This window comes from Hevea brasiliensis, chromosome 9 (genome assembly GCF_030052815.1).
Source record: "Hevea brasiliensis isolate MT/VB/25A 57/8 chromosome 9, ASM3005281v1, whole genome shotgun sequence".
Lineage (NCBI taxonomy): Eukaryota > Viridiplantae > Streptophyta > Magnoliopsida > Malpighiales > Euphorbiaceae > Hevea > Hevea brasiliensis.
Genome location: NC_079501.1, coordinates 24,001,707 through 24,014,984, shown reverse-complemented (window position 1 = coordinate 24,014,984; position 13,278 = coordinate 24,001,707). Strand labels below are relative to the sequence as shown.

Sequence of the window (13,278 nt, the reverse complement as noted above, 5' to 3'; positions counted from 1 at the left end):
ATTACACCTATACCTATCTTTATCCTATTCTAATCTTTACTAGTGTTCTGCTACATATTATCACACTATTATTTATTTATTTATTTATTTATTATTACTCATTTTCTTTCTTTTTTTTTTTTACATAATTATCCTATCGATCACACTGAAAATATCTATCTAACTCCAATTTTTGACTCTAGGTCTCACCATTCTAAATTTTAACATCAAGCCTTTGTGACATTATCCCTTATCTTGCATATTTAAATCCCTTATGTTGACTTTTATCCAACTTACTCCTACTAATCTTGCTTCTTTATCTGACAATACAATTCAAGTTACCACAGCACGCTCAACAGCTACTACCTACTTTGGTCGCACACCTCACCTAATTTCCATTATACTGTCAACAACCAAAAGGGTTCTTATATCATTACCCCATTATCCTACCTTGGGGGTAGAAAATAGATAAGGTCTAATCCTGATCCTGTAACTCTAAGCTCTAGGTTCAGGCTCCTAACACTACATTAATTATGACCTACTCTAAGTCCTGTACTTATGGGTTCCATAACTTGATAATGTCCTTCCTAATGCCATCCTTTTCTACGCTCTCTATCCTTACTTTTTTGTTTATCTCGTTTACCCTTCCTAGAACCACATTCACCTCCTCGGTATCTTGGCTCTATTCTTCCTAATCTTATCCTAATTTGTTTTTCCAGTTTATTCTTTAGCCAACTCTTTTTATCTTACCCAAATCCGAACTTTCACTCTTCCATTCTTTAGCTCTATCTTTTTTTTTTTTTAACCTGATTGTCATGTCAGAAACATATACCTTCCACTATCCCTACCACGTCATCTATACCTCAATATTACTTAGAATTGATCCTCTAACTATCTTAGCTAGACTTCTACTGGCATTCAGGCTATCTCTCCTATTGCATTTGAACTGCACTCCATATATATATATATATATATATATATATATTCTATGATTTATCGATGCTAACTTTTATTCTTTTTCTTTTACTTTATTTGGAGTATACTTTTGTCTTAAGCATTAAGAAGCTAAGGATGAACTTAGGGAATAGCAGTCATACTTCTCCTGCGTGATCTCTATTCTTACCCTTTTGGACTACATACTACCCCCTACTACCTTAGGGAGGGGATCTGTAGCAACTCTAATTTTTCATATCTATTTAATTAGCTGAAACTTAAAATACTAGGTATCCAAACCCGTCATTCAATTTAAAGGATTACATACATCTTGATCTTACATCTTATAATTCCTACATGGAACTTGTACCCTCTCTAGAACACTTGAGCTAACAACTCTCTATCTCACGCTACAATCCCATCTGGGACACTACTCCATAAGTCATCATTATCAATAATAACCTTCGATCCCTTTTGAACAGATAGGACTATACCCTAACTTACTGCAATAAAGGTACTACATTTACCACCTTGCCAAAACCATGTCAAATTAATGACTCTTATCATATCATAGCTTTGTAAATCATCAATTCATAGTTCCGACCTTCCCTAGGTAGTAGGGTTATACTTTACGCCTTGCTGATACACCCAAGATATACTATTCTCACTAAGCTCTAAGCAAAACGTCTGTCGTACTGCAAAAATCATCCAAAATTTCATACCGAAAACCAGATGGTCTCACTCTATAGATGTCACCTTTACTTTGCAACTAATTCGCAACCTCTAGTCTGATGGCAACTCTTGATGTAACTCGAGCTCATGCTAGGGTAACCGAGTTACTGACTCTAGTTACCACCCAACTGTGACCTTTCGATATTCTAGCTCTAGATCCCTAACTAGGAGTTTCCAACTCCTCTGCAGATATAAAACTCTGTTTTGCCATAATTGTACCAAAACAGAGGCCATCCGTAAACACCCACATTATGGAGCACCACGGGGATGCACACAGCTCTACACAATAATCTCATATCGGTACTGTAATCTACAGCTTATAGAGCAGACATCGAGAACATTGTATAGTTATTACGATACGTCCTGACAGACTAGGTCTCCTAATCTCTTATCTCTTTTGAATCTACTATTATCATAAACTTACTCTGACTGGGTCATCCATTGACGACTGCCAGCAGTGGTATCCTCACCCTTATCTAGTGCAATTATACTATCAAAACTCACCATTATGTACTCGTGCCTAGCACTAGATAGGCACAACACTTGGACCCATACTGATAGAAATATAGTGTTTATTGGAGAACGTATTTCCATGGCAGACCTCAACATGTCTGCTAACTCTATTTCACATTTCTATGTACTCCACGAAAATCAAGACACTAACTGAGGCACTCTTATATTTCCCGAGATATAACGCAGAATCTAGAAACAAAGAATTACAGAAAGAAGAAATAGAATCCTATACTCCGCATATGACCTCCTAACAAGACTTCTTTTTACACTCCCAATTACATTATTTCCCATGAATCTAAAACCTAAGCTCTGATACCACTTTTGTCACGACCCAACCTATAGGGCGGACCGACACTAGAACCTGGGCCAGCCTAAAGCCCCCGAGGCCCGTAGTAAGCCTAACTATTCCTCAACCCAACTCTAAGGCCCATTTGGATCCAATTTCAAGAATTCAACCGGACAGGGTCCGGCCATAAAATGGACCATTTAACGGGGAGTTTTTGACTAGCCTAACCTATAAACACAATATATAATAAATTGGGGAGCTCAGCTCAACATCCACATAATCAAAATGTCATAACTCAAATGGGAGCTTAGCTCCCTCATCCAATCCCATCATGCATACGGTTAATAATTTTACAGGTCCAACATAACTTTTATAATACAGGCCCAAAATAAAAATAAGTGCTTCTAACACATGCGGAGTCTAAAATTTAACTCAATTGTATAAAATACATTAAATACTATTAATGAACCTGTGAAGAAGAAGAGCATACAGTTAATAATTTTACAGGTTCAACATAACTTTTATAATACAGGCCTAAAATAAAAATAAGTGCTTCTAATACATGCGGAGTCTAAAATTTAACTTAATTGTACAAAATACATTAAATACTATTAATGGACCTGCGAAGAAGAAGAGCAGGTTAGCCACAACAAATAATCCCCCTGTAGCCTGGAAAAATGGATGAACAGGAGTGAGTGTTTGACTCAGAAAGTAAAATATCAATTTTAACCATAATCTCTATAGCTATCTAAAGCTAATGCACCCTGTGGAGTGAAATGCAACATTGTCATAATTTTCATATCATAACAGTAAAAAGGCAATTTGGAGCACTCACACACCCAACACTGTCAAACAATACATATATGGGAGCTGATTCCCTATACAGCCCTATTAATCCAACATCTGCCAGCGAATGTCTCACAAGCCGGACTTTCACTTAATAAACTAAATGCGGGGTCCTAGCGAGTGTCTCTCAAGCCATGTCTACCTCGAAGGACCGAGTCCTAACGAGTGTCTCTCAAGCCGTGTCTACCCGTCATGTCCATATCCAATACCATACCACATGCACGCCGCGCACACACACTGCTCCAAATTATCACAAACAACATCCATGGCACTTCAACAATTATGAATGCCATATAAAACGTGCCTAGTATTTAACTACATAGATACATATTTATAAGTGATGCATGGGCATGCTTAAACATATAATAATATTGAAATTATAATTAAAATTAATATTTTACTCACAAACTTGAATAGAGGTCACTGCGGTGGCTGGGCGGAGGAGGAAGTCTGTCCCGGCTTACCTGACAATTTCATTGCAATTATTTAATATATTTGACCCAATACAAGTTTAAAAAAGACCAAAGACACCCTAAGTTATGCTGAAAATCCGGCAGAGTCTCCCCTATACCTATGACCTACCCAACCTGCAAAATAGTTCAAATAACACTTCTAAACTCAACCCATATCTCATCATCATTATATGGCCCCTCCTGGGCCCTCAAACCAAGCAATAATCACAATATCAGACAATTCAATTATAAGACTTCAAAACTAATATTTTTAAAAAACTATCCAAACTAACTTTAAAAATTCTATAAACCTGCCCCGCGGTCCTTAACATTATTATAAGGCTATTGCAATAGGAATCGTAATTTTTTTATCATCTACGAATATTTTATAAATTTTATTCTAACCCAGTACAAGGCAAAAATTGAGTAATGTAGAGTTCGAGTTTACCTATGCCAAATCTGACAATTGGAACGCTTCCAGAACGTCTGAAAACGGTGGGGTAGCCTATAATCTTGATCCGGTTCTGAAATGGTTCCAACAGCTTATCTGCTCGACCTGAAATTGCAGATTCGGGCGACAATCGAATTTCCACGAAATGAAAGTACATACGCGGAGTCTACAATACTAGAGTTAGAATTATATATATATATATATATATATATATATATATATATATATATATATAATAATTATTTAAAAATTAGGGATGTTACATGTTAATAGCTATTATAGTAGCTATTAAATGTAAAAATTGTTATCTCATCTTATTGACTTTGATCAAAACGCTTGTCCAATCTCTAAAAATTAACTTTTTATAAACCACTCCCTCAACATCTAAAAAGTCAAAACACTGTCTCTCTTATTTATACTATTCGGTGGCATAGTATTTACGTTAAGTTAAAACACTAAATGTTATTTTAATGTTGTTGCCGAACAGGGTCTAAAGTTGATACAAATTGCATTTGATGTGCACTCTATTAGTTATTTTTCATCTATTAGTTACTTTTCAGCTATTAGCTAAATTTATTAAACAACTTAAGACAATTGTTTAGATACTTATCAACTATTAGCTGTATCCAACAACTGAACCAAACACTCTCTTAGTATGTTAAGCAGGGTTATATTGTTGAGATAAATGAAAAATTAAAGTCCTAGACCAAGTTCTATATTGAGTGTATCTGAATTATTACCTATGCAGTATTGAAAGGCCTATTGGATAAAAAAAAAAATTAAATTTTTAGGCTTTTCATGATTATAACTAAAACTTTTTTTTGTGTCTTATAGCTGAAATTGTCACAATTGTAATTAAAGAGACTAAATTGAATTTGAGAATATAACAATAAATTACAATATGGTTCTTGAAATTTTATTTAATTAACAAAATAGTTCATTGGTTTAAATCTTATATTATATAAAATACATTTATAACATAAAATATATTTTATATTTATTTTTAATTAAAATTTTATACTGAAAAATTAATTTTATTGTTATATATATTTTAATATAATAAACAATTCTAAAATTACATAATAATAAAATAATCACACTTTTTTTTTTTCAGGTATCAATTACGCAAAGTAATTGCATTACAATAAAATAATTGTTAAAGTTACAAATTGAGCAAAGTTAATACAATTAATCATAAAAAGGTCTCCAATTTTATAAATAAAAATAGCAGTTAATTTTTCTAAAATCATATTAATCGCTCACCAATTTAGAAAAATTATTATACCTAGCAATAAACTAATGACTGGAAAAATAATTTGCATAATTGCTAACTGAAAAAAAAATTTACAGTTTAAATCAATCAACTCTATTATTATATAGAAAATTATTGTTTTATTACAATGTGATTCCTTTACATAATTGACAACCAGTAAAAAAAATTTTACAGTGTGATTATTTTGTGATTATTTTATTATTATATAATTTTGAATTATCTATTACATTAAAATATATTTTAATCAATAAAAGTAACTTTTTAGTATAAAATATCAATTAAAAATGAATGTAAAATTTATTTTATATTATAAATAAAAATATTAAATATAAAGCTTAAATTAATCAAATACAACTTTTATATTATTATTTTTTATTATTATTTTTTCAAATTTAATTTAATCTCTTTGGCTATAATTTCAGCTATATGTGAGAAAAGAAGAATAACATTATAGTATGTGATTCAAACCGCACGTGCATTATTCGATCAAAAGGGAAACAAAATCGATTTTTGCTTCTTTGTTGTGTGACACTCATGAGGTCATAAGAATCTCAATTTAACATCCTTATGACCTTTTATTGTTTCTAAAAGATTTTAATTCAATGTTAGCTATCTTGAATCGTTGTCAATGGGGATGGATGACTTGGTCTACAACGGGACAAATCTAGATAGCAATTGCTTAGAAATAGAGAGGTTTGAAAAGAAGGAAAAACTATTTCAGTGACATTTAATCGGATTCACTGGTCGACCGATTACGTGGGGGCTTTTTTTTTTTTAATAACAATTTTCATGAAAGCTTCTATGATTATATCTTGCTCATGCAGATGGTTTCTTTCCAATTGCATAGAGTTTTCCAAGATTGATTATAATTGAATCTGAATTTCAAGCAAGTCTAAATCTGTATATGAATCTTGACAAAAATTATTTAAACTATAATTTAACTAGTAATTTAAATCCCTTATCAACATGCATGATGTACTACTTTTTCTTTTCATTTATAAGTAAATTTATAAGAATACTTTAGCTTAAATTGAAGATTAGATTACTCAGAGTAATATTGAAGATTGGAATCAGAATTTCACAGATAATGAAAAATAGCAGAAACTTAGGCCTAAGTTTCTTGAACTTTTATATTAAAGGCTAGCAAGTGATTGCAACAGATATCTATTATAATGTGATATTTTTGTATTATCTATTATATTTCTGATCAGTTTAAAACATGGGGATTCTTACAGCCTAAAAATATTCTAAACCGCTCCTCTGAAATGTATATATACATTAAGAACAATTTTACAGTGGCTGCAGGGAGATGCTGCAGATACTGTCAGCAAGGAAAAAGCAAAAATGATGGTTCTACATGTATCCTCCTGCTAACAAAATTGATCTTGTCCAATTTGTTGCCACACCATATTAGTTGATCTGTCGTTATTTTTGACATGTTGAGCACCCTTGACACTAACTTCATATCCACTTGTGAGAAGAAGTAAAGAACTTGCTCTGAACTGTCTTCTTGATGTTTTTGGAACTTCCTCAATATGCAGTTTCCACTCCTCAAAATGTCCTTAAGCTTCTTCTCCTTCTGCATTTCAAGAGAAAACAAAGTAACTGTAATAATCATGTCTAGTACTTGAAGCAACAGATGAAGAAAAATAAAAAAGAGAATGAGAAGCGAATTGACCTTTTGCAGACTTGCTCTGACTTCTGTCAAAAGCTGCAGTTCAGTGGGTTCTAGGGGCTCGATTTGAGTTCCCCTTCGACACTTTAGAATCACATTGTGTGCATCTTTATCAGCTCGAATAAATTGCCAGAAAATTCTTATTGATTCTTCCATGATCTCTACTAGTTTATCACTTGTAATTGCATCATCAACCTTCACTTTTCTTCTTGCCATTTTATCCTTCAAACCATCCTCTGCAGAACAATTGAGCTTTTATATTAGTCAATGTCTCTTCTTATTTTTGCTGCTAAATCAAGAAATAAGCATAGGTTTGTTTATTGGTATGCAAGGCCCAATTGGCTAAAAGTGTTGTTCATAGGCAGGCACATAGAGTTGGGAGCTTACAAGTTGTAACCATCAAATAGTATGTCAGCTAAAATGGTTATATCAAATAGTATTGATATCCTCTAGTGTTTCTTACCTCTTACGACTGGAACCTGAAGCAGATTACGCAAATCGCAGCGATTCTTGACATAATTTTGTACCCTCGGACCTTCAAAACGTTCATTCTCTATAAATCTCTGCATAAGCACTTGAAACTGTTGAAATTCACCTGCAACTTCATTGTATTGGCGCATCCCATAAGGGTCAGAATCGCATATCTCCAGTACCTTTTCATACTGCCAATGAAGGATTTCCCATGAGAGGCACATTTGACCAACATAAACCATTTCCAAATCACTATGCAATTCTCTAATGAAACTCATCATTGGATCAGAACTGGACTTTTTTCGCTTTCCTAGCAGGAATTTCTGTGAAACAAGAGATGTCAATGCTGGTCCTGAGGCTTTATGGCTTGAAATTGATTTAAGTGGGTCCTTTGATTGAAGAAAGCCTATAGATTGCCATTAAACGCAAAGGATAAGGCATTTAACAAATGATATTAATTTATGAGACTTAATTAGCCAGCTAATAGTACTTGACCATAGCTCAAAGGTGATTCACTCATGCACATCAGCTTTTCCGTTAAAAGAAGTTTAATCATAACAGCTTAAGAAAAGCATGATTACGTGGAGCATTGGAAACAGTGCAAGATTATTTTAGATGCAGAAACTTCAGTAAAGCCATTCCCATAATAAGAAAATACGTTAAATGAAATGATGTACCAAAGTTGAAAATTAAAGTTTGGCAGGATTGAATTAAAGATAATCGATATGCACCTTCAACCAACTTTAAAATTTGGATTTATGCATAAAATAAATTGGGTTAGCTCCACATGCATAATGATTACCATATCTTTTAATTTTGATAGGTGTAAAGTAATCTTATTAGCTTTACAGGGAAAAAGAATACACAATCAGAAGGCACTTTTCAAAGTGCAAAGGAATGGAACTGACAGAAAACTATTTTCCATTGGAGAATACGAGGAAGCACTCGACCACTAAGCCATTAGCCCAAGAGCTTTGTCATATAATGTAATTACATATTTTCTTCCATATGCATGTGCGGATGGTTTGATGCGAACCTGCGTCTAATAGAGTTGAATGGTGAAAAAAATAATAATTATATAGCCTATTCTAACTAGCTTGGGATTAAGGTTTAGTTGTTGCTGTTCGATGCATGTGTGGATGGTAGAAGAAAGTCGGTTAAAATGGTTGAAGACATAAGTTTCCTTCTACCTCCAACTTTTTGTGTAATTATTACTCTCTCTATGCAGGTTCATGCTTCTGTTTAACCAAACTAACTAGATTTAGTGGGTCATTACCTCTAACTTCTAAAAGACTACAAAAGGTAGGTTGTGTTATTGATGTATTTTGACTAGAAGGATTTTATCATAGGAGTTCTATCTGTTCATTTTTATCCATAGAGTTTGAATGAAATTGCCGTGACATGAAAAATAATAATAACAATAATAAAAGAAGAGAATGAATTAGCAAACATATGCAGGAATTTAAATTGGATCAAGAAAAAAGGGTGTCAGAAACAAGAAACTTACCCAATGCATACATCTTCTGGTAATTCAAGATATCGAATTTCCGCATCCGTTCTCTGTAACTCTTGTAGAGTTTGTGAAGCTCCCCCATTCTATCTTCATGCTGGAACTTCTCATCAATCTTCCATGGCTTTAAATCTTCCATTATTTTCGGTGACTCGTCTTCTTCTAAGATGGTAGGCAGACCTGTAGCTCTGACCTTTTTCAGCTCCATTTTGAGCTGTTCTATCAACTCTTGATGTTCCCATAAAGTTTCCAATCCATTTGAATCCTCTGAATTATCTAAACCATCCTCAGGTTCCTTGTCATTGCAACCGAGTTCTGCTTGTTCTTCAACATCCTTTTCCTCAGACAACTTTTCTGGCTCTAGGTTACCTGAATTCTGCATATTGGACACCTCTAGATTTTTAAGCTCTTCCAATATATCACTGTCTTCGTCCTCAAATCCATCAGGTTCATAGCCAGCACTTAAATTCTGCAAATTTATATCCTCCAACTCCAAATCTTCTTCAGCTAATTCTGCCTTCTCCCCTTCAATGTCTCCCAAAATATCAAGTTCAAATGCATCTTCAAAATCTATATCTGACAAGAAGCTTTCGCTGGTTGAAGCTACAAAACGATTTATAATCTCGTGGCTTGAAGTAATCGAATCAGAATCAGAATGAGAATCCGGATCAATGAAGTCCCTCTCTGATAGAAACCGACCATCATCTCTTGAAACGTGTTGATCACTCCAGGCATTGTGCTCTTTCTCTACATCAACTGCTATTCCCTTCCCGGAAATAGACCCTTCAACGTATGCTTCTGCCTCAAGCTTCTGTGTCAACCCTTCTTTACGTGCACTATCTACAGAACTCTCTTTTCTCTCCTCATGAATAGATTCTGCTTCTGATTTCTGTTCCTCAAATTTCTCACTAGGTAAAATCGTTTTCTCGATAATCTCTCTATTGCCAGTAGAACCATCATTAGAATCAGTATATAATTCTTTTACGGTAACATTGAAAGCCTCTGGCTTCTCCATGTAGAGCCTAGAGTCTTTCCCAGACAAGAACTCATACTTATTGGTGCTTGAAGAGGATACAAAACCGGAGACAACTGGCTCATAATCCTCTCTGTAACTCTGAAACTGAAATTTGAAAAAGAACTTCGGTGTCTCTTCTTCCTCTAAATCAGCATTTTCTTTTTTATTTATAAATTCAGTAATATAAACTTCAGGTTCTTTAGCTTCAGATTCCTGCTCCATACAATTCGATTCAAGTCCTGGTCCCTTTGCTTCAGCCTCTTGCTCTACACAATTCGAATTGAGCTCTAAACAATTCGAATTGTTTGTTTGACTACTGTCATTCGCTTTCACCCTGTAAATAAAAATAAAAATATTGAAATTTGTTTTGAAAAGACTACTACAAGAAGTTTTAAAAAGGGGGAAAACAAAAGAAATAGTTTAATACCTGAAAATGGTTCTATTGAAGAAACCAAACAGAGCAAGGAACAGAGCAGAAACAGAGAACCAAAAAGAGTCGGCAAAGAGAATCAATTTTTGATAGAGAAACACATAAACAGAGCCCATGCTTAGGAAAAGAAAATGGGAATTGAGCAAAAAGTTATTATGGGTACCCATCAATTTAACCCATTAACCTACTATTTTCATCTTCAAGCAAAGCGGACGAAAGAGACAGAGCAGTCATGGAAACTCTGATATCTAGTTTGAAATCCACGAAGAAGAATGGACTTTTCACCAGTATAGAAATAAGAGCGAACGTCAAAATCAGGGTATATACATGTAAATCAGATTCAGAGAAGTTGAAATCTGACCTAAAATAGGAGATTAAAGTGGGGGATTGTTATTGTTAGGCAAGAGTTAAGGAGAGAAAAGAACATATCAGCGACTAGGGTTTTAGAGCTTGCTTAGAACCTCGGAATTCTCGAGACCGTTATGTGACTCGGATTTAGAGAAAGATTTCCTTCAGTTGGAAGGGTCTGTTTTGCCTAGTGTTTTGTATGCAAGTTCTAGGTGTGTGTGTGTGTTAGAGAGAGAGAGAAAGAGGGAAGAGAATTGGGTTAAATTGAAAGTTTACGCCTCCAATTTACAGAAATTTTGGGTTTTATTTTGTATAGCTCGAGGAGGTTGAAATTTTAGGTCGGTTGAAGACCATTGGGTGGAACAATTTTCCAACATGGTGCTGTTTTGCAATGGGACGAAGCTCTTACTTTGTGTGATCCAATAAGTCGGTGGGAAATTTTGCTGAACAGATGCGTGAAATTTGTGGCCAATTGCTTTGTGATATGGTTAGGGGCCTACAGAAGTTAGACTGAAACTTACATCTATCAGATAATATTTTATAAAGCGATGCATTCTTTATTGAAATTATGTTAATTTTATTAAAATTCATTAATTTTTATAAATCATATATATATATAATTAATATAAAATTTTAAAATATTAATCTCGAATAAATAAATTCGTCTCAGATTTTTCTCTTTAACATATTAACACACACATATAAATATTTTAAATTTATAATAAATAAAAATAGCGACAATAATTTTTGTGCAATACACTCTTGTTTTTTCCCTTCTTCATAATTGAGCCTTTCCGTGTTATATGTATACGTGTAAAAAAGACTCGTTCATTGTGGGACCAGTTTTAGTACTTGCTTTCCGATTTTTCTCTATAATTTTTTTTTTATTTTTCTAATTGGACAATTAGCTGATTGTTCATGACTTTAGGGGAATCAATGCATGAATCTATATCTCGTGACGTAACAAAATTATCTAATTTCGATAAAAAAATTATTTATTTAAATTAAAAAATTTTAGTGAGTAACATTTTTTATTGGAATAATTTCTTAAAATAGAAATTAACATCAAATTATCAATTAAAAATAGTTCATATTTAAATAATAATTATTTTATTAGATGAATTTATCTAACTATTAGGATAAAATAACTATCTTCAGAAAGATCTCTTTTTCTTTATTTTTATGATTATTTTTTATTTAATAATGGTAATACCATGAATTTAGTTAATATAAAATTAGATTAAAAATGGATTTGATTTTTATATATTTAGTTATATAAATAATTAATTAAATATAAAATATATATTTTTTATAATAATATTTTTAAATTTTTCTATAGTTTATTTTATATAAAATTAAATGAATTTGAGTATTTTTTTAGATAATAATAATCAGATTCGAATAATTGAGAATAAATTTTAATTGAATATACAATTGATTCAGATTTTAAAAATATTAATTAAATTCCACTAGAGTATTTTTCGCCAATATCCTAATCTTTTTCATCTCATCCATCCTCCTCTCTTATTTTTTTTCGTTGACTTTCTTATAGACGGTAATCTCAATTTTTCAATTTTTTAAAATTATTTTAGTTTATTTAATTGTATGCTAATAATAATTAAATCTACTTTATCTATAATATATTTGCATTTATGATTTTAATTTTTTAAAAGATTTATGCCCTATTTATTGAGATTTTGTGTAATTTATTGTTTTGTCATTTAGTTAATATATAGTGCATAAAAATTAATAAATGTTTTTTAAAGTATTATTTTATTTTAGTAATTATTATTTATTATATCCGAGTAGTTGAAAGAAAATGGAATCGAGTATTGCTAAAAATTATCACTAAATATATCCCACTGTTTGCAATTATTTAAGATGTACATTAGTTAAATATGTATTTTTTAAATCAAGATAATTTTTTAGATTTTTAATTTTTATTATTTATTTAATAAAAATTTAATAATACAATTTTTTTTTTACTTTGATTTTTGTAATTTTTTTTTCAAAAAAAGTTTTTTTTTCAAAGTATTAGTTGGCCTAAAATATAAACAATATATGCGTAAAAGTATTTAACTATAAAATTCACCAATAAAAAATTTAACGCTTTCACAATTAGTTATATTTTAAAAAAATTATATATGAAAAATAAAATAATATAAAATATTTTTAAGTATATATGTATAAGATTTATTTATATTGTTATGTTATAATGCTGGTATTCAAAATGATGTAAAAAAAAAAAACAAAAGAAAATGATTAAACTCTAAAATTTTTGCTTAGGTCGGTCTCTCATAAAAAAAGTAAGCTCTCTCTATAATATAAAAAATAGATCCCATATGATTGTGAGAGATGGTATAT

The 13,278-nt window shown here is 31.9% G+C and overlaps 1 protein-coding gene across 3 annotated transcripts; it reads right to left on the bottom strand.

Annotated features, from left to right (window-relative positions):
* Nucleotides 1–6,613: 6,613 nt before the first annotated feature.
* Nucleotides 6,614–11,340, bottom strand: LOC110659520 (uncharacterized). Of its 3 annotated transcripts, XM_021817483.2 has the most exons (5): nt 10,564–11,335; nt 9,119–10,470; nt 7,604–8,017; nt 7,144–7,376; nt 6,614–7,044 (listed from the first exon to the last, which is right to left on the bottom strand). In XM_021817483.2, the coding sequence occupies exons 1-5, from the start codon at nt 10,731–10,733 to the stop codon at nt 6,790–6,792; spliced, it is 2,424 nt and encodes an 807-aa protein (XP_021673175.2). In that variant the 5' UTR covers nt 10,734–11,335; the 3' UTR covers nt 6,614–6,789. The 3 variants fall into 3 exon arrangements, with proteins under 3 accessions (XP_021673175.2, XP_021673174.2, XP_021673176.2); XM_021817482.2 differs by having other exon boundaries at nt 6,614–7,376; nt 10,564–11,340; XM_021817484.2 differs by lacking the exon at nt 7,604–8,017 and having other exon boundaries at nt 10,564–11,337.
* Nucleotides 11,341–13,278: the final 1,938 nt, after the last annotated feature.

What these genes read in the sequence shown, in the direction of transcription:
- LOC110659520 (XM_021817482.2), bottom strand. Translation starts at nt 10,733, where the DNA reads ATGGGTACCCATAATAACTTTTTGCTCAATTCCCATTTTCTTTTCCTA. An exon ending in CCAGAAGATGTATGCATTGG is followed by an intron (nt 8,018 to 9,118) that starts GTAAGTTTCTTG and finishes GGCAATCTATAG; the next exon opens with GCTTTCTTCAATCAAAGGAC. An exon ending in TCAGGTTCCAGTCGTAAGAG is followed by an intron (nt 7,377 to 7,603) that starts GTAAGAAACACT and finishes ATTGTTCTGCAG; the next exon opens with AGGATGGTTTGAAGGATAAA.